Below are 25,158 nucleotides of genomic sequence, written 5' to 3'. Positions count from 1 at the left end.
CTGCGGGGAGGGGGTGGGGAGGGACCGCGGCGGTGACGTGAGCTCCTCGCACCTGGGCTGGGCAGGTAAGGGCTGGTGTGGGACTGGGAGCGGAACCCGGAGTCCCCGCCCGGACAGAGGCAGCCACCAGTCTCCTCGGTCGGCCTGGAGCGCAGTGGTGACGGGTGAGCTTAGCTGAACTCTGTCTGGAGAGCCAGTCCGATCTTGGGGCTGGTTAAGAGGAGGGACGGGGACGTCCGCTTTGGGGGCACTTAGGGAAGCGCCGGCTCCCCTAAGAGCCGGTGAGTGCGGCGGGGTGGGGGTGGGGTGCACAAGGTCTCGGAGCGGGACTAGTTTTGGGGATAGGGCCAAATGTTCACTTTTGTAGTCCAGGTGGAAATGGGCTGGCTCCAGAGCCAGAGAGGGAGCTATCTCTTTCCTCACTGAAATGGGACATGTCTCCGTCCCACTCCCGGGCCCCTCACCTGGTACAGTCAAGGGGCTCTCCCTTGTACTCGCTGAGCCGCTGGGCTCCAAGCTCCGGGGAGGGGGTTTCCGAAGCTGCTCCTCCAAAGTTTTGATCTTCGGGAGATGTGGGGGATGTGGAGGAAAGAGGTCCAGTGACAGGTTATTTCCCTTTCTGTTGTTTTGACATTCCCTGGTCCTTTGCCTTGGGCCTGGGAAACACCCACAGACAGGCTCCAGTGGCCAAACCAGGTGCCACAGAGGGAGAGGCTGAATTGGCCGGGTGTGGTGCCTTTTTTTTTTTTTTTTTTTTTAAAGGGGAGTGGGGGATTGGGAGGGGGAGGTGTGGCACTCTTCCTTAGAGATAGAGGGAAAGAGTTGGGAAGTGGAGAGGGAACATCGGGATCCAGGAGAAAGACTATTAATAAATATTTATTAAGTGCCTGCTATGTGCTAGACGGCATACTGAGCAACGGCATACAAAAAGAGGCAAAAGACAGTTCTTGTCTTCGAGGAACTTACAATCTAATGAAATAGAGAACATGCAAACATATGTATACATATATCTATCTACAGACTAGAGGGAAGGCATCGGAATAAAGAGGAGGAAGGCTTCCTTTGGAAGATGGGATTTTATTTGGGACTAAAAGGAAAGTCAAGAGTCAGAACTGAAAAGGGATAGCTCATAGTAGAAAAATCCTGGGAGCAGAGAGATGAATGTTCGGGGGTAGGCTGGAGGCCAGTCATAGGATCAGAGAATTGTGCTGGGAAGTAAGATATAAGAAGACTGGAAAGATAGGAGGGGTAGGTCATAAAGGATTTCCTGAATATCAAATAGAGCATTTTGTATTTGCTCTTAGGTAATAGAGACGCTGGAGTTTATTGAGCATATAGGGGGGACGTGATATGTTTGGAGCTTTGCTATAGGAAAATAATTTTTAATGGCAAAATGGAGAATGAATTTGAACAGACTTGCAGTAATCAGGGCAGGAGGTGATAAGGGATTTTATTAGCTGGATGGCAATGTCAGAGGAGAGAAAGGGGGTATACAGCCTTACAGTTATCTGCCTCTGGTGAAGAAGGGAATGTTTCTTTCCTTTCCCTTCCCACTTTCTGTCCTGTGCCTTTGGGGTAAGTGTTGTGAAGAGATGTATTGGTACATGCTGGAGGACCCACCCCTGGATGATCTCCTCCCTATTGCCCTCCATACCTCTTAGTTCAGCCAAAGTTGTGTGGTTTTGGAGTTCAACAATTATTTTGAGGCAAGAGGAGTTGGGGAATAATTGAACAAAGTGAAGCAATGCCCCTGTGTATCTGCCCAGGAACAGGAGATCTTACCGCTAAAGGACTTCAGATAAAGACGGCATATTAATACATTTTATACAGTGAAAAATCTGTCTTCCAGGCTATTTTTTTCAATTAGCTAGAGATTTGGTCTTAGGAGCAACTTCTCTAAGAATCAGTCTTGATGAAGGTAGAGATTTTGTGAAATGTGCATGTACAAATGCACATTAATATAGGCAATGTTGAAGGGAAGTCTGGCTGGAGTGGTAAAATGGATACCTTTGGAGGCCCACTATTGTGGGACAAGGCAGGGAGCCGGATTTGTAGTCTAAGGAACTAAGTTCCAAGTCTAGCTTGGTCATTTATCACCTCAGTAATCTTGATCTTAATTAAGATACTTGACTTCCCCTACACCTCAGTTTCCCTATCTATTAAAGAAGGGGCTTAGACTATGTGACTTTTAAAGTTTCTTCCAGTTCAGAGTTGTTTTAAGTGCTTGCCTTTGGAGGAGCAAGACCTACATTTCAGCAGCAGGAGATATTAAGCACAGGATTCTCTGATCTGGGATGGGTGGCTATCCCTGGTGGGCTGAGCTACTTTGGATCTGAATTCTTGCACAATAACCTTCTCTAAGGGGAGGTTTTGGATCGGATATGATCATCCTCTCTCTTAGCTGTTCCTTCCATTTCCTTTTCCAGTATTGGGATCTTTGTGGCTCTCTGCTGACTAAGGCTTATTTATTAAATGACATGGACATGAAGGTTGAGAAGGAATGTACTTCAGGAAGAGAAAGGATTTGTTTTAGCCTGTTCACACCTGAATTTCTCCCATGTCTATTTCTTGTAATTGTGGTCCTTATTTGAAGTGATCTGTGTTTGACGGATAGAGAAAATTTACATGGCTTCCTGGAAGAGGTGGGCTGTTTGGAGTGGGTGTGCTTGAGGGACTAGTGAGTCTGCCCACAGTGGCTTTGATCTTCAAGGTAGAGAGATATTGGCACAGGCTGTTATCCCAAGAGGAGCCTTTGCCATGGCCCCCGGAAGGGAGTTTGAGTGTGTATCATCTCCCGTGGTTGAATGCAGGAACATGGGGCTCCTGATTTTGAGCACTGATCTTCATGGGCAGCTGGTTCTATCCTTTCCTCCTTTATTTCCCCCCTCTCCCACAACACCTTGAAGTAAGTTCTCTGGATACAGTATCCTTTACTTATTGAATTGTAGATTAGTCCCTTTTCATGAAAGTTGATGATCAGGAGATAGATGCCATTTCGGGCTCAAAAACAAAATCTGCTACCATTATAAAAAGAATTGTTGAAAATTTTTTAGATCACTGAATTGAGTTCAATGGGTGAAGGCTTGGGTTTGAGTTGGCTTGGCTACTTCTTATCTTAATCACTCTGGGTATTCCCTCAATTTTCTCATCTGTAAACTGAGTAGGTTGGACGAGATCATTGGTCCTTTCTACTTCTAAATCTTGTGAATCTCCTAGTTTGACCACTTCTTCCTCTTCGCTCTCTTGCCCCCCTCCCTGATCCCAAAACCAGGATTCCAGGGGAAAGGGACATTCAGGGGTTAAATGATCTCCTTACTCCCTTAAGTTAAGGCTTTGAGTTATCCTATCACTCATTCAAAAGGTTCCAGTTACAAGACCTTGGTAACTGGGTCAGAAGGTTCATGATGAGTACTGGCCCTGTTTTGTCTGGCGCCTGTTTTTTAAAGTGACCATTATGGCCAAGTTGAGCTCGGGTATTAAGGAATCTGGCATAGGGGAAAGGAATTGGTAGCAGGTAGGGTCTGGGACCCTACTTGTTTTGTGTTGAGCTCCTCTCGAGTGGGTGCCTTCTGCTGAGTCAGTCAGTCTGGTTTCTAACTGATTCAGGGAATCTTTCTGGGTGTGAGGATGACTACTCCTTTTCCTGCCCCATCTCCTCCTTCTTCTCTACTCCGATCTGTTGTGTGCAGAACAGCTTCCATTAGAGGTTGGGAACTTGAGATGGAACCACTCAGGGAGATGCCAGGAGGTACAGTGGAAACTCTGCTGAACCTGGAGTCAGAAGATGGTTTTGCCAAAGATTTTTTAAATGTCTTTTGTTTTTTACAGCACATTTGTTTCTGTATATTCCTCTTTATTTTCTTTCCCCATCGAGTCATCTCTTGTAACAAAGATTTAAAGAGAAAGGAGGCTGATTGCCTCTATTAGAAAAAAGAAGAAAAGTTCAGCAAAATCAGTCAGCATGTATAATATTTCTGACAATATGCTCAATATTCTATACTGGGCAAGTCATTTAATCTCTGTGAGCTTCAGTTCTTCATCTGTAAAATGAGGTTAAAATCGATGATTTTAAAATAATCACCTCCCACTATCATTCCTCAAAAATATAAAAACACAACTATGATCCATCAAAAATTGTTCAAACTATTCTTTCTTCCATGGCTTTCTGACTCAGCCTTGTCTGTTTCCTGTTGTTGACTTGGGTTGTCATGTTGTTATATATCATGCCAATAAATTTTTTTTTGAGAATCGATTGCAGACTTTACCCTGCTTAGTTGCTGCAGACCAGCTGGTTTCAGTTCTCACAGATGCTGCCGGTCTACATTTATTAGGCCTACCTAGGTTAGGAAGGTGTGGGATGATTCAGGGTATGAATGACTTTTGCTAGTTCTCTGGGGGTGGCAAATGTAGTGTTTAATAGTTGCTGTTAGGCAAAGGAACAGGGTTTTTATCTGCTTTCCAAATTTCCAGTATTCTTCCTCTGTCGGGGGAAAGAGCAGAACCCTCCATGGTGTTTCTGCATGCATCATAATGGTCCAATGCTGTGACTTTTTTCTCAGGACAGATATGGGTCTTGGGAAAGATGAACTTCTCCAGACATGCAATCAAGGGAGACTTGGGTTCGAAGCTCAGTTGCATAGCATTGATTTTAATTTTTTTGTTTTTGCAACTGTAGAGCTTAACCATATTTGATAGGTAAGAGGCCCTTGATAACGCTTGTTGAATTGAACTGAATCAACTTTAATTAGGTGACCTTGTGCAAAATCATTTAACCTTGGTTTCCTTCATTTTAAATTGAAAATAATAATACTTGTACTTCTTATTTTTAGTGATTATTGCAAGGCTCTAATGAAATAATGCAAAGAAAGTGCTTTGTAAACTTTAAAACCTATGTAAATGTCAGCTATTATTATTCCTGGCATGGTATCCCCTGAGTAGCTAAGATGAAGGGAAGGAAACTTGCAGGCCTGGGATTGCTGAATTCGTATGGGCGAATTGAATACTTCAATTTAGTTTAAGTGAGGACTTTGGAATCTGGTATTCTTTTCTGTACTTCCTCTTCCTCTTCCCATTTTTCCCTGCTGGGGCCCTCTTATTTTTTTAAATGTTTCTTTTTCTTTCAGTTCTCTTGCTAAAATGCAGGCTGTTGCCCTCTTTACTTTCCTTCTCCCCCACTTCTTGTTTCTAAAACCTTTCTTTCCTGTGTTCTAAGGTGAGATTGTCAAGCAGCAGTCTCCTTTCCACTTGTGGTAGGTGCTTCAGGAAGGCTTTCTGTGTTCCAGCAGGGATGACATCACCTTTTATTTTTCTGTGGCAGGATTTAAATAGAAGCAGAAATGTGATCTGCTTGCATGATAAGTCTGATTTGGCTAGCACATGAAGTATAAATGGCTTTGGAATAAGAATCAAAAGAACCTTTTAACCTCTTTTCTTTTCTTTCCCACCTGGCATGGTTTATTCCCATATTTGGTTTCTGTACCTTAATCTGATGAAACTGCAGCTCTATCTATCATGAGTGAATAGTAGCTGGGACTGGCTCCCAGTGACTGGCCTAATTCTCATGGTTTGTTTTTTTCCCTTTCCTTCAAACCAGATCATGGCTCTCCAACCCCGAAGAGTCCGGCTGAAGCCCTGGCTGGTGGCCCAAGTGGACAGCGGCATGTACCCTGGGCTTATTTGGCTACATAGAGAATCCAAACGCTTCCAGATTCCCTGGAAACATGCAACCCGACATAGCCCTCAACATGAGGAGGAAAATACTATCTTCAAGGTAAAAATGTTTAAACCCCTTTAGATTTCTCCATTTCTTTTACTTCGGTATCATCTGCCCTAAAATAAAAAATTTCTTCTGGGTTTATGAAAATGTACCTATTTGCATGTATTATGACCAACATTAATGGGCTCAAAATAACATCAGAAGATTAAATGTGTCTGGGTTGCCATCGCTGGTTATTAATTCTCAGTAATCAGAGGTATCTAGATCTTACCACTGAAGAAAAGGGGTCAGATCTGTCTAGATTGATGGGTCAGACTTGACTTGTTTCTGAATGACTTAGAATAATGTGGACCCACTGGCAACAATCATCCTACCTGTTAGGAACTCAGACATTCTTTTTTAATGACTTTTCCCCTGACCCAAAACCTTAAACTAGGAGTGTGATTAGTTTTTGGTTTTGTTTTTAGCGTTGGTGATGATTTTTTCCAGATCAGCTACTAAATAAATCCACCTTTTGGTCTGCCTTTCATTGAGTTTGCTTGTGATTAGGCTTTTTTTTTTTTTTTTTTTAAATATTAGGTCAGATAGCTTCTAGAGAAATACTGTAAAAGTAGGAATATTCCTTGACTTTTCTATTCACTGAATCCTGAGGTGGACTAGGGATGACGACGGTAAGCAGACATGTATGGTGCTACCTTCTATCAGCAAACCTATTTAATGTCAGAGCTACGTGTGGTCCCTTAAAATGAGTTCCAAAGCTGTGTTAGGGGAAAAGTATTCCATGTATAGGAAAGAACATTCTGAAGATAGGAGCCAATGTTGTGGATAGAGGGCTTGCCAGAAAGATCTGGATTCAAGTCCTGCCTTTTGATCCATAATAATTGTGTGATTATGGACAAGACATTTAACCTCTCTGTCCTACTTATGAAGTTCCCAATAAAGGTGAAATTATAGGACTATTGGACCCTTTCTGTTCACATCTCCATCTTCACCCTTATCATAAGTTCTAAGAATTATACTGAGGAGGGCCAATTTGTTGTTGTTGTTTTTTAAATTTCTATTTAATTATTTATTTTGCTGAGGCAATTGGAGTTAAGTGCCTTGCCCAGGGTCATACAGGTAGGAAGTGTTAAGTTTCTGAGACCAGATTTGAACTCAGTCCTCCTGACTTCAGGGCCAGTGTCACCTAGCTGCCCCCTGTTTCTTTCTTTTCTTTCTTTCTTTCTTTCTTTCTTTCTTTCTTTCTTTCTTTCTTTCTTTCTTTCTTTCTTTCTTTTCTTTCTTTCTTTCTTTTCTTTCTTTCTTTCTTTCTTTCTTTCTTTCTTTCTTTCTTTCTTTCTTTCTTTCTTTCTTTCTTTCTTTCTTTCTTTCTTTCTTTCTTTCTCTCTCTCTCTCTCTCTCTCTCTCTCTCTCTCTCTCTCTCTCTCTCTCTCTTTCTTTCTTTCTTTCTTTCTTCTGGCTTAGCCTAGCTAGGTCAGAGTGAAAAATGAGTCCTCTTCTTCCCTTTCTCCTGATTTCATTCCAGCGACAATTTTTTTTCTTTTGATTTGTTCTATAACTGGGTTATTTTCTGAATGTCAGGCCATGGTAGGCACTGGAAGAAAGGGCATTCACTATACAGTGAATGGTCTTTATCAGGACTCAGACTTTGTTGTGTGTTAAGTGGTAGGTAGAAAGGAGGCCTTTTTCACTAGGTTTGTCTTCATGTACTTTGACTTGGAGAGGAGCCTAAAAGCATGACAATAATTGTCTCTTGGAATGGGGGTCTTTCTGCAGAGTACCAGGTTCCCTGAATATTTAGAAAGCTGTAATTGTGTCTTGGGTTTCAACTCTTAGGAATGTATTAAGTAATGAGATACCATTGGGTCCAGAAAGAGTGAGACTGGACTCATTTATGGGAGATGTCCTTAGAGTCTTAGGTCCAAATTGCCAAGTGCTTTTTACCTCTATTACACATATGAAAGTTCCATGATTTTGTTGGTGTGGATGTTCACTCTACTAATCAAGATTATCGCTCCTTCATAACGAGTCTTTATTCCCTAATAATTTCAGTGGACTGTCTTCATGCATTTCTGTGCTTCCTCCACATCATCAGCTGATGGTCAGCCCTTTCTGATTTAGCTACACCGGAACTCTGATGATAGCTTCACGATCTGGTTCTACAGTCATGTTCATAGTTTTTCTAGCTTGTCTAGGACCTGCCAGAGCTTGCCCTCTGCTCTGTTGACACAGCCTCTGAGAACCAAGAGTCCTGCAAAAGCATTGGAGTTGGAAATGAATGAAAGCTCGCCTCTATTGTCTCCTATTTCTCACATCCCTGTAGTTTTGGAGGGGTAAAGAAACTGAAGAAGTCAAGGATTTCTAACCTAAGGACCCTGACCATTTAGGGATCGTAGCCATGGAACTGGAAGGAACTTTTGAGTTCATCTTGTCCAACCTCCTCATTTACTGGTGGGAAAACAGAGCTCAAGAGGTAGAGTGATTTGAGTAGTATGCTTTTGCTAGATTTATATTTACTCCTGGGTGTCTGCTGACTTGGATCCTTGGAGGTTCTGGAGGGATAAGGGAGCATGTGGTAGGAGCAGCTATGGATGTGGACAGGGGAAGAAAAGGGTCAGGAGACTGGATATGAACAGAGGATACAAGTCACCCACTGAGATTCTCACAATCTGTGCCCAAATCTGCCTAGCTTCGGACACTAGGCTTTAGTGGCTAAGGGAGGAATTGAGGTCAGAGGCAGCTCTGTGAGGAGGTTGAGAAAAGTGGTATTTCTTCTGACCAACCTGTCCATCCCACAATTCCTAATGAATGATAGGAAACAGGCTTAGGAAAATCAGGAAGGATGGTCCCCAGCTGAGGTTCAGGGGATGGGACAAGAAGCAGACTCCTTCCTCTGTCATTTGTGGCAAAGAATGGAAGAGTTTAACAACCTGGTAGAGTTTATAATACTTCTAGGTTTAGAAACTGGTACCTGAATGTAGAATGAGGAGATAATCCTAAACCTCCGCAGGTTGTTATATGACTTTTTAAGGTTGTGGTTTAATTTTTAAAAATTTAACAAAAGTCTACCCCTTTCCCTTAAAACAAAGAAGAAAAATAAAGGTTTTTAAAAAATGAAATTAAAAAAAAACCCTGCAGAGGTCATGTCCAAATGGATATTCTAAATTTATGGATACTCTAAAATTAATAACAATAGCCAACATTTATATAAACCTGCTATGTGCCAGACACTGTGCTAAGTGCTTTACATATATTATCTTATTTGGTCTTTGTAATGAGCCTTGGAAATAGTTGCTATTATTATTCCTATTTTATAGAAGAGGAAATGAACCGATCAGGTGACTTGCCCAGGATCACATAGCTTAGAAATATCTGAAGGCAGATTTGAACTCAGGTCTTATTGACTGGGCCCAGCACTATCCAATGTATCACCTTACCTAGAATTGTAGCTAATTATTTTGTTGATTAGAGTTCTTAATTTATTCAGTGTTGTTTGTCTTTACTATATTGTGATTATTATATAAATTGTTTTCTTGATGTTTCTCACTTCACTCTATATCAATTCATACAACTCTTCCTAGATTTCTTCCTTCATCATTTCTTACAGCATATTGCTATCCTGTCGCATCCATATATCAGAATTTGTTCAGCTATTCCTAATTGATGAAGAAGATGCTTAGATTAAAGAACTTTATGAGTGTTAGACATGCGGATTAGGGTGACTGACTTTCTTTCTCCTCTCCCCATCTTTAAAACTATGACAGAAAGCCATTATTCTGGACCAGAAAAGAGCTGCAGGCCTTTCTAAACCGGAGATATAGGATAAGATAATCCCTGGAGATGTTTTCCTGTTCATATCCAATCTCTTGACCCTTTTTGTATATCTATTTTATGTCTGTAACTACAACTACATCTGCTCCCTATCACTCTAGAACTTCCTTTGATCCAAATCAGCAGACACAGAAGAAAGTATTAATCTAGTAAACTTTACTAGCTTTGAGACTCCTATTTTAAATGTCTTTTCCGTATTAGTATTTTTGTCAAATGATTAATTCTTTTGAATTTGACCAAAACTGAGATATTCCTGGAGAAAACTTCAGGTTTTAGTAATGGAGAGAGAAGGGACATATTAAGGGAAAAGTAAATATACTTGCTAGTTTACCGGAAGGAATCTTGGTTTTCCTTTCTATTTCTAATTGCATAGGCTTGGTCCGTGACTGGGATGATATAATTCTCTTCTGAAGTGTTCTAGTTTGCCTGCGAAATGTTCTTGGGATGTTCATAATCAAATTTATATTGTCAAGGACCCATTGAGCTTTCTCAAGGGAAACTAGGTTTAGACATTGGAGCAGATAGTATTGATATAAGCTGACAGATAATTAGGCAACAAGTAAATTTGTGGGGATGTGGGCTTTTAAAAAAAATCTTCTTTGTTATGACTTTAATTTTTTTTTTAATTATCAAGGATGTATTTTCTCTCCCTCTCACCCCATGCCCATTGAAAAAAAGAAAAAGAAAAGCTTTGTAACAAGATGTAGATGCTTAGTCAAGCAAAACAAATACCCACATTGGTGCTGTCTAAAAATTCAGCAAGTATTTATTAAAGCTCTTGTTATGTGCCAGGCATTGTCTTGGTGCTGGTAAAAAAAGGGCACATGACCTCAAGGAGCTTTTTCTGCCAAAATCCTGGACGAGATCATTGGCTCACTGATCTAGAGCTTGAAGAGGCCGTTTGGTCCAACCCGTTCTTTTACTAGTGAAAAGATAGGAAATTGGGAACCAAAGCAAGACAGATCCTTTAGATTCATGACCCTCTGCAGTAGGGGCTGAGAGTAGGTGACTAGGCACTAGAATCCCAGGGAATATATTTGTTTTCTCACTTCCTGAAGGAATTTAGTCTTTGTCCACTAGGTCATTGACAACACTTTATTTACATTATGGGACTGAGAAGCAAAGAAAGTGGAACAACAAAAATACACTATGAATTCATCTGCCAGCCTTTTTTCCTCCTTAATTTGAACCAGAGGCTAAATGAGGGCAACATCAGAGTGCTAAGATGCATTTTCTACTTTTAATGTGATGGTAGCCCCGGGATGGTGAGGTTTCCTACTGCAACTTTGCCTTCTATGACTGCGATGGTGGGGAAGTGGGTGAGTGAGAAACATGGCCTTTTAGATGGGTCTGGACAGCAGCCTGATTTCACTGCTGTTCCCTGTTTTGTCTCCACCAGGCCTGGGCTGTAGAAACTGGGAAATACCAGGAAGGGGTTGATGATCCTGACCCAGCCAAGTGGAAGGCCCAGCTCCGATGTGCGCTGAATAAAAGCCGGGAATTCAACCTGATGTATGATGGCACCAAGGAGGTGCCCATGAACCCGGTGAAGATATACGAAGTCTGTGATATCCCCCAGCCCCAGGGCTCAATTATTAACCCAGGTGAGGCCCCAGTTGCCTTGGGAGAAGGTGGGCAGTTTGCCAAGTACTGGAGTGACTCTTAAAGAGATAGTAGCTTTTAAGACAGTTTCATAATATCTAAAGATTGTTTAGGTACAATTTTTTTTTTCCTCAGAGGGACTCAGAAAACAAACAAATAAAAAAAAAAAAAAACCAAATGGCCAGTTTTCTAGGTGATTGGAAGTGGAAGGGGTGGGGTAGAAGATATTGTATTGGTCTAAGTAAAGGGCATTTCTTTAATTAAAATGAGATTGTTTAAAGAAAAAAAAATCTAGATCTGAAAATTTACACAGATAATAGGCTGCATGCATGTAAGGCTAATGCAAGCCAACGTGAAGATGGTGTGGGGAAATATGTGACTTCAGTCAGTCAGAAAACATTTATTAAGCACCTTCTATGTATCAGACGTTGTGTTAGAAGCTAGAGATGAAAAAAAGACAGTCCATGTCCTCAAGGAACTCACAGTTTAATAGGGGAGACAACATGCCAATAATCATCCTCAAACAAACTCTAGTTAGCATAAATTGGAGGCAATCAGCAGAGAAAAGGCACTAAAATTAAGGGAGCTCAGGACAGAATCATGTTCACACAAACTATATTTAGCTTAAGTTGGAGGTAATCAAGAGAGAAAAGGCACTAGAATTAAGGGAGCTCAGAACAGAATCGTGTTCAGACAAACTATATTTAACATAAATTGGAGGTAATCAACAGAGAAAAGGCACTAGAATTAAGGGGGCTCAGGACAGGTGTCCTGTAGGAGATAGGATAAATATGGTAACTCACTAGGATGAGTTCAGGGGACCCCTTGACAAATTTTAGCTGGGACTTAAAGGAAGCCAGGAAATGGAAATGAGGAGGAAGAACATTCCAGGCATGAGGGATAATCAGAGAAATTGGGAGATGAAGTGCCTTGTATTAAAATTAGCACTGAGACCAACGTAAGGGGATGAGAGACAGAGACAGAGAGGGACAGAGAAGAAGGGAGGGAGGGAGGGCAAAAGGAAGGGAGAGAGATATTTGTCTTGAAGTTTGATCCCTCAAACCAAAGTCTATGCTGTTTGCTCCTAAGATGGAGCAGGTCATGATGGGAAGTGAATTAAACATATGGACAAAAATATAATCTGAGCTGTTAATCCTTAAGGTTTGTGTTTCTATGCCTTGAATAGGGTCCACAGGGTCTGCCCCATGGGACGAGAAGGATAATGAACTAGATGAGGATGAGGAAGATGAGCTAGATCAATCTCAACCCCATATCCCCATCCAGGATGCCTTCCCTTTCCTGAACATCAATGGTAAGTGATAAGGACAATTAAAGAATTTCAAAGGGCCATGCCCCTCCTCCAGGGTACACTGATATTCATTATTCTCAGTTCTGGGCTCTTAATGTTCCGTGCCTGACTCCTATCTTAAACAGTTTTTACCACAAACTTTACAAACCTTAAAATTCTATATAAATGTGAGGCTTTAAAAAATTATTATTATTAATAACAACTTTTCATGAATGTTTCTGTTGCTGTGAACTATTTAAAATATTATTACTTGAGTATAAAACATTTCTGAAGTAACACCAGATTATTTTATACCCAGTTGAGGAAGTTAGGTACTTACTTTAACTTTCTTCTATTTATTTATTTATTCATTCATTCATTTATTATTTTTATTATACCTTTTTATTACAAAACATATGCATGGGTAATTTTTTCAACATTAATTCTTGCAAAAACCTGTCCCAATTTTCCCTTCTTTCCCCTCACCCCTCCCCTAGATGGCAGGTAGTCCAATTCATATTAAATATGTTAAATTATATGCTTTAACTTTCTTTTGCTTCATAGTTGATTTCCCCATTTTCTTTCCTCATAAATAAGGTCTTATGCTCTATTTCTTTGCCTTAGAAACAGCACGAGGTTTCCATAGCTGACATCAATGTTACTTTAAATGTTGTTTGAATATTATAGACTTTCTCTTCTTCTACTATCCCTTTTAGATTTAGCCTTCTAGACATATTGAGTTCAGAGACTAGTGGAAACCAGATGCAGTGGTGAGATGCTAGAAAGGCTGCTAAAGCTCCCGTTGTACATTCCTTTGGCTTAGCAAAAACAAGTCAGCCAGACTGAGATTCTGCTCTCTGCTGAAATGCTCCTGGCCAAATGGAGCTATTTTTTTTTTTTTTAAAGTAGGTTCCGGTTAAGCAAGTTTTAACCATCATTTTCTTATGGCTGTCTTGTGTCCCCCTTGGTCAGATGAGATACCTGAAACCATCTGGAAAACCTGGATTAGCAGAAGAGTCTGAAGAGGTTGCCCTTAGAAAGGCCAGTGACTCTTTAGTTCAGTGGTTCATTTATAACTTGGAGTTTGTGAACTTAAAAAAAAAAATTGAAAACTATTTTAATATAATTGATTTCTATTTTGATTCTATGTATTTTACTTTACATATTAGGAAATATTATTCTAGATAAGAGGTTCATACCAGACTTTCAAAGGGGTAAAAAATATTTTGAAAACCATTTTTTAAAATAATTGGTTTCTGTTGTGAACCTGTATATTTTACTTTATATATTTAAAAATGTTATTCTGAGAAGAGGTCTGTAAGTTTCACCTAACTTTCAAAAGGGTCCAGGCCACAAAAATGGTTAAAAAAGCCCTGCTCTGAGGTTATAAATTGGAGACAAGTTACTAATCTTCAACAGTGGAAGTTCCTCTATTTAGGAGAGGACAGAGCCAAACTTCCCTTTCTCTTTTTCCTTTCTCTCTCTTTCTCTCTCTCTTCCTCTGCCTCCTTCCCTCTCTTTCTCCCCTTTATTCTCCCTCTTCTTTTCCCCCTTTCCATTTTTTTCTTACACTTTTCAATGAAACAGAATTACCTAACATTTCCCAGTCACTGCTCTAGATATTGGGGTTATAACTACAAAATGGCATAGATGCTACCCACAAGGAAATTATAGTCTACATTATCACTACTACTACCTTTGGAACCTAGGCAAGAAGTAGAATAGATTTTGTGGATGGCCTCATCTCCAGGGTGTAGCAGCTCAATATTTGTTTGTTTGTTTGATGGGGCAGTTTTTATCACATGCTCTGTTCCTATCTAGATCTTGAAAGCTAAGCCTCAGGAGATCTGGATTCCCTTCCCAGGCCATAGATTGACTCACCATGGGACCTCTTTGGGAATTAGCTTCTTGTATATAAATAGAATACATTGATGTCACCATATGCGCACACAGTTATCTGGACAACACAGGTATTTGATAGACTGAGGAAGGAAAAGAAATTCCTTTTCTTGGAACGCAAAAATTCTGCCCTGGCAAATAGGAGAAAATGGAATTTATGACATTAAAGTTGGTTAGAGTCTAATAGTTTATTGTTTTGGTTCCTTTTATGGGAGCATACCATTTAATCTTTTTTTTTATATTTTATTTTTTTTTATCATAGCTTTTTATTTACAAAACATATGTATGGATACTTTATATTGACCCTTGCAAATCCTTCTGTTCCACCTTTTCCCATCTTTCCCTCCACCACCTCCCCTAAATGGCAGGTAGTCCAATGCATATTAAATATGTTAAAGTATATGTTAAATACAATATATGTATATATATTTATAGTTATCTTGCTGCACAAGAAAAATCAGATTTAGAAAGAAGGTAAAAATAACATGGGAAGAAAAACAAAAATGCAAGTGGACAATAACAGAAGGAGTGGAAATGCTATGTTGTGGTCCATACTCATTTCCCAGAGTTCTTTCTCTGGGTGTAGTTGGTCCTATTCATAACTGAACAATTGGAACTGATTTGGATCATCCCATTATTGAATAGAGCCACGAATATCAGAATTGAAGTCATACCATTTAAACTTTGCAAAAATTCTACTTGGTTGTAAAATTTGAATTTACTATTTCCTTTCTCTCCCTACATCTCCTGTTCTTCCTGTCACTGCTGAGCAAACCCTTCTTTCTTTTCTTCAGCCAGCATATTCATTGTCCCTCAAAATCCCATGAAAACCTAAGGTCCCGACAGGAGAGAAAGGAGGCACAGAGGAATTCCATTCCTGGCAGGCCTGCCTAGTGACTGTTAGGCCATGGGCTGGTTCAGGGCTTGTTTTCATGGTTGATTGAGGCTCATAAATGGGTCTAGTGATGAGCTTGTTTTACAGTTCTTGGAGCCTTGGGCCATTGTGTGTGTTCTCTGCCTGTGTTCCAGGCTCTCCTATGGCGCCAGCCAGCGTGGGCAACTGCAGTGTGGGCAACTGCAGCCCTGAAGCAGTGTGGCCCAAAACCGAGCCCTTGATGGAAGTGCCCCCAGCTCCCATGCAACATGACTTCTTTAGTTCTCCAGAACTCTGGATCAGCTCTCTCCCAAGTAAGTGATTTCTTCTGCTGCTCGTGGGGGCCCATAATTCAGTCTGCTTCCCCACCACATCTGCTACTTGGGTTTCCTGACTTTTTCCAAGGGCCTATGAGTGGCCATCTTGGTAGGCACCCTTTGCAGCTGAATTCTGGGCTTCCTGGCTGGCTGGAGCTTCGATTGGTGAGTCACCAGAGCTCTGTTTACCAGGAATAGAGAATGCTGAAGAAATGTCAGGCCATTCTTGCCTGCTGACGTGGGTGTTCTCATTGGTCAAAGCCCCAGGTTACTTACCTGCCTGGTAGCTCAGGAGGCTTGGGCATGTCTGTGCTAGCTAAAGGACTGGAGGGCAGGGCCCGTTCAGAGACAGGGATATTAATGGCCAGTGACTGCATCTACCTAGGGAGGCTATTTATGTTCATGGATTTGGGAAGATCTATGATCTGCAAGAAAAATCTTATTTTGAATTGGGTCAACTCACCAAATAATAAATTCTACCCTCCCTATTTCTCCCTCCTTCCCCTACCTCTATCTTTGTTTTGGGGTTATCTATAGGGGAGGAACAACTTATTTTCTAAATAAGAAGGGAATTCACTTGAGTTCAGGGTGAATTTGGAGCTTCTAATAAACTTGGGCCCTGAGGTGGAATAGAAATTTGTTCCTAGTATATCCTAGTTATAGATTGTTGATGTGTGGCAGAACAGAAAGCTTGTTATATTTGGAGTCTGAAGACAAAGGTTTGATTCAATTATTCTATATGTAGAATATGTGGAATATATATCTGGGCTTTGGTTTCCATTGCCTTAAAATGCCTTAAATTTTATAATAGATATAAATTCTATAGTGGATAAAAAAAAAAACAAAAACAGAAACTTGTCTCTATCTCTGTCAGAAATTCCTGGGTCAAAGTCCTTCCACTTTCCCTATACCATCTGTGTCCTTAGAAAGTTATTTAGCCTCTCAGTATCCTGAGGCAACTATATTAGACTGATTAGTAGGTGTCTATCTGTATTGGTAGAAGGAGTTTATTTACTGGGAGTTCCCTGCAACAATGACATCATAGATCTAATTTAAAAAAATACAGCAGTTAGATGCTTAGATGTGTATGTTAGCACATGCGTGTCTGGACAAATGTGTGAGCTTGTTAATTTGATCTCCGTAGTCTCTACAATGTGCTTAAAGTGAAATAGTATGTGCAAGTTTATATAAACTAACTTCCTAGTCCAAGTCTGTTAGTAAAAGAACCCAGTATATATGAGGCAGAGATAACAGGATAGAGCTAAGAAGAGGTCCAAGCTTTTAGGATTTGAGCTTCAGAGTAGTCTTTAAAAATTGTTTTAAATATTATTTTTCAGTTGACAAGCATTTATTTTTTCCTTGCTCGCCCATTCCCCTTACCCCTAACTGAACAATAACAAAAAAGAAAGAAAACTCTTAAATAAGATTACAAAGTGAAACAAACTCTTACACTGGCCCATGTTCAAAGGTGGATGTCTTCCTCCCCCTCCCCCCATAATTATAACTTTTTATTGACAGAACCCATGCCTAGGTAATTTTTTACATTATCCCTTGCACTCACTTCTGTCCCAACTTTTCCCCTCCCTCCCTCTGTCCCCTCCCCAAGATGGCAAGCAGTCTTATACATGTTAAATATGTTATAGTAGATCCTAGATACAATATATTTGTGCAGAACCGAACAGTTCTCCTTTTGCACAGGAAGAATTAGATTCAGAAGGTAAAAATAACCCAGGAAGAAAAAGAAAAATGCAAACAGTCTACATTCGTTTCCCAGTGTTCTTTCTTTGGGTGTAGCTACTTCTGTCCATCATTGATCAATTGAAACTGAGTTAGATCAATAGAGCCTTTTTAAAGTCAATATCCAAGGATAATCTTAATTCCTTTTTTTATTCATGGTACAGAGGAATGGGAAGGTAAGTTATTGATGCCAGCCTGGGATAAAATTCTTGACCCTGCTGGTTTTGCATAGTCTCTCTGGTAAGGGGGTGGAGCAGTCGGTAATATTTTCCTAACCATACCCTCTCTATCTTTTAGTGACTGATTTGGACATTAAATTCCAGTACCGTGGGAAGGAATTGGGGCAGACAACGGTGAGCAACCCTCAGGGCTGCCGACTCTATTATGGTGATCTGGGGCCCATGCCAGACCAGGAGGAGCTTTTTGGTCCTGTTAGCCTGGAGCAGGTGAAGTTCCCTGGGCCAGATCAGATCACTAATGAGAAGCAGAAGCTGTTTACCAGCAGGTTGCTGGATGTCATGGACAGGGGACTGATTTTGGAAGTCAGTGGCCATGCCATTTATGCTATCAGATTATGCCAGTGCAAGGTATACTGGTCTGGGCCATGTGCCCCTTCACTTGTAGCCCCCAACTTGATTGAACGGCAAAAGAAGGTCAAGCTATTCTGTCTGGAAACCTTCCTCAGCGGTGAGTTTTTCTAAGCAGTCAAAAACTCCCTAGAGATTTCTGTCCCTGAGCTTCTTCTCTCCTCACTAATTTGAGAATGTTGGTAGGAGTGGGAAAGAACATGAAATTTTATTAAGAAGGCTTGTGTCAGAGGTAGAGAATGGAGAAGAATGGAGGGATAAAAAGCAAAAATAAAAAGAGAGAGAAACATAAATGATAATTTTGTCTTAAATGTCAGAGGGAAACACAGGCTAGTTGAAAACTCCTAAATCTCACCCCAGGTCAAGTGACTGGGAATGTCTATGCTTCTATGGAATGATGGAAGCAAATGGATTGGAGGGGTGGGAAAGGCTTGTGATCCTAGTATAGAGAATGAATCAATTAATGACTACATGGGAGATTGCTAAATACCCCATGCAATTTCATTATGATCAGTTCTTCTCTCTTCCCTTGGACTTCTCTGTCCTAAAGGAGAAAAAGAAACTGAAATCTCTTTTTAAAATTCTGTCCAGGTCTAAAGTGTCGGGGCTTTGTATCTCTGCATCTGTAATGGGGAGGGAAATCCTCATTCTGATTAATAAAAGTAATTTAGTCACTCAGGTAACTTAGCTTATAAATTCCGATTGGGATCTGACTTGTGTCTTGACTTTCTGTCACATCCCTGACTGTACTAAAGAGGTTAGAATGACCTTTTTGCCAATATGCTACCCAAAGCTATGATTTATTTCATTCTTAGGAATTTGATATAAGTGGTAAAAATGGCTGGTTTTTTTTTTTTAAATTCTACTAGGATTCTCTTAATTTGAATTTAAAGCCCCATCCCCTACCTTTTCCCCCAGTCTTCTCTTCTTTTCCCTAAAATGCTGAATTTGTTTTATTTTACTTTGTGTAGAACTCATTGCCCGCCAGAAAGGACAAATAGAGAAACAACCTCCTTTTGAGATCTACTTGTGCTTTGGGGAAGAATGGCCTGATGGGAAACCTCGAGAGAGAAAGCTCATTGTGGTTCAGGTGAGGAAATTTGAGCAATTGTTTGGGTCCTCTCTCTAAACTCTGAGCCTGGGAAGACAATTTGGGCATTCCATTAAATCTTCTGAATTGGTCTTGTCAGGGCCCAAAAAGGCCCAGCCATGCCAATTAATTTAACGCCACTATATAGTAGCAGATTGAGAGTAACAGACAAGGGGTTAAACTTTTGGACTGCAGGAATCTGAAAATAAGTAAGATCAGAAAGTAAGAACTGCTCAGAAAAGACCAGTTTTACCTTCATCAACACTAAAAATAACATCTAATGAGTTCTGAGCTTGCCTTCTGGTACTGTAAGAGAGCTTAAAACAAAGGTTTCTGAATTGTTTTAAGGAGCAGGGAATACTGAGGATAAATTCAGAGATAGGTGACAGAATTATCCCCCAAGAGTTGATAGGCAAATACTTAATTAGTAAAAATTAGTTTAAAAATAGTAAAATTAGTAAACTAATTCATAGCATGTCCTAATTTTAGCCTTTAGCATTATTTGATTCCTTCTAGGGCTGAATGTTTTCTTAAAGTCCTTTGCTTCTAGGCAGGATAACACTGAATTAAGCTCAAATACTTGGCAGCATCTCTGCCTTGAAGGTGATCTGTATAAACGAGGCCAACTGTTAGCTAGTCTTTCCTAGTGGAAATAAAGTTCTTCCTTTAAATCTTCCTACTATAATTTAAAAAATATTAATAAAATTTTTCTAGTTATGAGCTTAAATATTAAACATAAATGTTTCAATAAGAAAGGCTAGAAAAGAGTGTATATGAACTAGTGAACTTCTCTTGCACACAGTTTTTTTTAAAGTTACATATTAAATTAAATAACAACAAAACTATCCTGGTTGAGACACCTCCATTTCCAATTTTCCAGATGCTGTCTTCTCTGTAGTTGAGGCGCTTTCTTTTCTTATATCGCTATCATTAATTCTCTCCTTCTCCCCTTTTTGCATTTAAAAAGCCCATTTCCTCAAAAGACATGGTCTTCTGTTTCCTGAGCAGGTTATTCCAGTGGTTGCAAGGATGATCTACGAGATGTTTTCTGGCGATTTCACCCGGTCCTTTGACAGTGGCAGCGTCCGCCTGCAGATCTCAACTCCAGATATCAAAGATAATATTGTTGCCCACTTGAAACAGCTATACCGCCTCCTCCAAACCCAGGAAAGCTGGCCTCCCATGAACCCTCCCCCCAACATGCACATGACCCCAGCCCTACCAGCTCAGTGAACTTGGTTGCTGCAGCCCTCACCCCTTTTTCTAAATATTGTACATAAGGATATTTTTTATTATTCAGATTTGTTAACTGGCTTTTAACTCTATTCCCCTCTCTATAACAATGTTAATAGTTTCTGTATGTTTCTTACTCTGCCTAGCTTTTTAAAAAACTCGATTTTAATTTATATCAAAAATCAGATTGTATAAATTTCCTATTTCTTATTTTTGAAACATCCATTGGAGTTAACTGTAATGGCCTAATATAAGGGAAAGAACCTAGAATGGAAATCAGGAAATCTACCTTCTAGAGTAAGCTCAAGTTATTGACTTGTTATTATGTGACTTTGACCATGCCCCTGGGCCTCTATGAAAAAGGAGGTGATTGATCTCAATCATCTTTGTGTTCCCTCCAACTCAAACATTCCATGACTCAGTGACTGAATTCCCCCTTGTAAAAATATCTCAGAACAGAATGCCCTCCCTTACATTCTCTCCCCACCCCCGCCCCCACCAGTGGTTTAGTAGAATTGGGATTGGGAGTTATTGAACCTCTATTTGAATATCTGGCTCTGTCACTTAACTGCTTGTGTATGGAACCCAGGGAAAATTATTTGATCTCTCCACATCTCAATTTTCTTATTTAAAAAGAAAAGGATTTGGAATACATGCCATACAAAGTCTTCCAACTCTAAACCTGTTTCCCTACATTGCTTTGTCCTTGGACCACCAAAATCGTCTTTCATTAAATTTCCCTCAAGTGCTAATTGTTCAGGATGGAGCTCTGTTTGACCTGCTCATCTAGAAAGCAAATTGCCAAGTTGGGGGGAGCTAGAGGGAGGGACTAGCTGTGGTTGCTTAGAAACCTGGCTCAATATTTAAATAGAAGTGGGTGCCAAAGTCTGAAAGTCACCTGTGTGTAAAGTCTCATAAATTGAACCTCTAAAGGGAAGCTGTCGACAATAGCTAGCTCAAGGATTTGGTGGAAGAATGGGTTATGTTTACCCTGTCATCACTCAAATGTATGTGTGTGTATATGTGTGTTGTTGATATATAGATGGCTCAGGGTTATTCTTTCTAGAAGAAGGATGGAGGTTTTGTCTTTTTGTCCAAGGCCACCTTGGGAGTGGGTGGGTTAGGTTGGGCTTCTGCTATTTGAGGATTAAATTCCCATGGTAACAGAGGGGCCCTTTAGAATTCCTAGTATTCTTTATAGTAGGAGGCTTAATGTTAAACCAACAAACATTTCTAAGGCATCTATTATTGTCAAAGCATTGTGTAAGGGATGCTATAATTGAAAAATAACAGTCCTTGCCTTCAAGAAGGTTTTTGTCTTCTGAGTATATACAACATTTTGGGTTAACTAAATGGGCCAGGGACACAAAGGCATAACAGTATTTTAGGGTTTTCAAATGGTTTTATATGTAATATCACTTGATTCTTACCATGTGAGGTAGGTGCTATTATTATACTCATTTTATATATGAAGAAACTGAAGTTGAAAGGATATTTATGTGACTTACTGATCTGACATAGAATTCAGACTCAGGGTTTCCTAACTAATGCCAGTGCTATTCAATGTGACACCTAGCTGCCTTCCTTGAAGAGGATGAAAGACAGAATGTAATGGCTTCCAGGTGAAATCATCCTAATGGTGATTTGAACTGTATGCAGATGGGAGCTAGCATATATTTTATGAAAAGTATTAAATGCCAAAGAGAAAGCTTTACATTTGATCCTAGAGGCAAAAGGAAACCACTGAGTTTAATGAGTAAGGCAGGGTAACATAGTTGAACCTATAAATTAGAAAATTTTCCCTACTGAGTGGAAGATGTATTGAGATAAGTATAGACTTAAGGCAGAAAGATCAATAAGAAGGCTAGAGCAGGAGTCTGTATTTGAAGTGATGAGGACCCAAGATCATCCCCGTATACCTGGAAGAAAAGGGTTGCATGCAATGGATGTTGTGGAGGGGAAGACAAGAAGATTTGGCTGTGGATTGAATTTGAGGGGTAACAAAAGGGGAGGGTTAGGAATGACACCAAAGTGGAGTTTGAGTGACTTGGGTGTTTCTCTTACCAGATTTCCTAAATATGTAAGCTTTGGAGTGGGCACAGTTTGGAGGAAAAGATAGTGACATATTTTGGACATATTGATTTTGAGACAACTTTAGGATATGCAGTTGGAGATGTCCAGCAAAGGAGCTGATGCTGAAAGAAAGGAAGTAGCATGGAATAGGACTGGGCCATCTTTGACAATCATCTTCATAGAGATGATCATTGGACCCATGGAAGCTGAAAAGCTGAAAAAAAGAGGACCCAGGATGTTAGGAGGATTTAACACCTAAAAACCAGGAAAGGCCACTGGGAAGGAATGGTCAAACAAATAGGAGAACCAGGAGAGAGCAGCATTATGAAAACCTAGTGATGAGAAAGTATCCCGAAGGTGATTGACAATGGTAGAAGTTGCAGGGATATCAAAGGTTAGAAATAAAGTAAAGGCCACTAAATGTGGCAATTAGGAAAGGACTGATAATTTTGGAGAGATCAATTTTGTTTGAATTATGAGAGAAGTCAGAGAAAGGAGACACTTATTCTAGGTGACTTTCCCAAGTTGTTTAGCTGATAAAGGAAAGGAAATATAGGATGATAGCTAGCAGGGATAGTAGGATCAAGAGAGATTTTAATGATGGAGAGATTTGAGCATGTGGAGAAAATGGGGAATATAGTAGATAGTATATAGATCAGGAGTAATTGAAGGTAAGAGAAGATAATAAAATTCCTCCATTTACTGGAGAAATCGAACAAGGAGATTGTGTGTGTGTGTATCTGTAGAAGGATCACACACACATATATATGAAGGAAGAAAGGAGAGTGAGCTCTTAGTTAAAGGTCTTTCCTTTTTTTCAGTAAAGTATATAGAAATCATTGGCTGAGAGGATGGGCAAGGGGTGTGGTGGAAGGCTTTTGGAAAGGTAAGAGTTTGAAATGGCCACTGTCAGAGAGTGAAATATAGAGAGTCAAAGCGTAGAATTGAATGTTTACTTAATTGCAGTAAGGATCCAGTTGAGGACTGTTTTTTAAGCTTTTACAAAGGGATATTTAATGAGATATAGCAAGAATAGGAGTGTTAATGTCCTCCCCAGACTAGGGGGGGTATACTCTAAACTGGTCAGAGGGGGAAGAGTGGGCTCAAATTTAAAGTAGATGAAACAATTGTCTCATCAAGTTCACTTTAAAATGTGACATGGATTAACAATAGATGAATTGTTATTACCACTTCTTGACTGTCTTTACTTCACTGGGTCAAGCAAATTCCTTGGAGCTTTATTCCATATTATTTATTCCTATTCCATATATTTATTCCTTATTAGGCTTTCCAAATTCTGATTACTCACTCCCTTGACCTTTCAAAGTTCACTCAGTCTGATATCCCTTCACTAAGAAGAGTAAGAAAGAAATAAAGACTAGAGACTTTTATTTCTTGGTTATTTGTTGACCTGAATAGAACAGCTCTAGGGCCCTCCCTATACAGAAGCTTACAGAATCTTTCTCATTCAAACCAGCCAGACTGGAAAAGAAGGCCCAGTTGAGATTAGATAACATAAATTGTAATGGGCCCAGTCCACCAGGTTTTGTGATTTCTTCCAGCTCTATTCAGCAGTATATGAATAGGATTAAAAGAGACAGATGGTGAGAGCAATCTGGATTTGATACTTGCCAGGCTTGATCGATGATAGGAAAAGTAGGCAAGGGAAATAAGCATGAGAGCTGAGATGGTTCACTAAAGGGTCCAGATAAAAGAGAGCAAAAAATAGCCAATGCAGGGAAGGAGGTTTAATAGCTTGGAAAGATCTGAGGGCTGGAAGGAATGGAAATCATGGTAAGCAGAGTTAGGAGTCAAAAAACTTGGGGAAAGATGGAATAATAATAGATTATGATGAGATGAAGTGATTTCTGAATTTGTGAACAATGAAGCATTTTTGGATCATGACTGACCATCCCAGGGTACTTGAGGTAAAGTAAAGGAGTAGATTATAGGGATCAAATAGATTGTGGTATGAGTATCTTGAGGCAGTGTCAATATGTGTTATATGGATATCAGTGGATATGTTGAATTCTCTTTATGTAAGGGCAAGCATAGGGGAGGAGAAAATGACCTTGAGTCAGTTGATGAACTCACTGAAGAAGGAAGAAAAAAGTTATAGGAGTCAATAGATAACATCTGGACCACAAAGGAGAGATTACTTGATGGTCAAGGTGAAGGGGAGTCTGGAAGTAGCAACAAAGAAGTAAGGAACATTCCTCACATCCAGTGGAGGCAGGGGAATAATGTAAGAGAAAGTGTCACCAGCCATGGAAAGGGTGGCAAGGGAAGCAGTGTCATCAGGAAGGAGCTACATCTCATTGAGGGCTAGAAAATGGGAAGGCTGAAAAAGAGATTTGAGATAAAATGAAGTTTATTAATTACGCAACAGGCACTGGAGCGGCACTTTGTGAGGGCAGGGTTGAGGCAGACTGAGGAAGCAATGAGTAGATGAAGAACAAGGTTTATACCTCAGCTACTAGAAGTTCAGGATTGCAGGGATGGGGTGTGAGTGTAAGGGGATGTGAGTATGATAACCAGCAAGCAGTGAGTTTAGGTGGAGTAACAGTGGTTGTAGAGAAGGGTGGAGAACCAATGGGTATAGAGAAATTTCTTGAGGGCAAGACAAGATTACAATGTTCAGGGTCCTTTAAGATTCATCCCCCGGCTGATGAAGATGTAGGATTTTTTTAAGACCTAAGGAGCTCTAGCTCTTAACAGGCAGGAGTGAGAGAAGCTATAGCAGCCCAGGGAGAAGGCTAAGGTGTTTTGCTTGTCAGGGTATAGGCCCTGGGGATGGGATGGGGCAAGAAATGGAAGAGGTCCTGTTGAAAGGGAGCAACCCTATGCTGGAGAATGTCCTCGGGCAGTGACCTGCCTCCCATTTATGATGAAAAATAAGATCCAGGATCTG

The 25,158-nt window shown here is 40.2% G+C and overlaps 1 protein-coding gene across 3 annotated transcripts; it reads left to right on the top strand.

Moving 5' to 3' along the window:
* On the top strand, positions 1-25,158 carry IRF6 (interferon regulatory factor 6). 3 transcript variants are annotated; one of them, XM_031937295.1, is made up of 8 exons: positions 1-65; positions 5,594-5,770; positions 10,947-11,151; positions 12,336-12,461; positions 15,366-15,524; positions 17,562-17,951; positions 18,823-18,941; positions 19,950-25,158. In XM_031937295.1, exons 2-8 carry the CDS (start codon positions 5,597-5,599, stop codon positions 20,172-20,174), a joined length of 1,398 nt encoding a protein of 465 aa, XP_031793155.1. In that variant the 5' UTR covers positions 1-65; positions 5,594-5,596; the 3' UTR covers positions 20,175-25,158. The 3 variants fall into 3 exon arrangements, with proteins under 3 accessions (XP_031793155.1, XP_031793153.1, XP_031793154.1); XM_031937293.1 differs by lacking the exon at positions 1-65 and adding an exon at positions 72-164; XM_031937294.1 differs by lacking the exon at positions 1-65 and adding an exon at positions 171-281.

This window comes from Sarcophilus harrisii, chromosome 4, assembly GCF_902635505.1.
Source record: "Sarcophilus harrisii chromosome 4, mSarHar1.11, whole genome shotgun sequence".
NCBI classification, from domain to species: Eukaryota; Metazoa; Chordata; class Mammalia; order Dasyuromorphia; family Dasyuridae; genus Sarcophilus; species Sarcophilus harrisii.
Note: the sequence above shows the minus strand (reverse complement) of the source record. Positions and strands in the feature narration are given on the sequence as shown.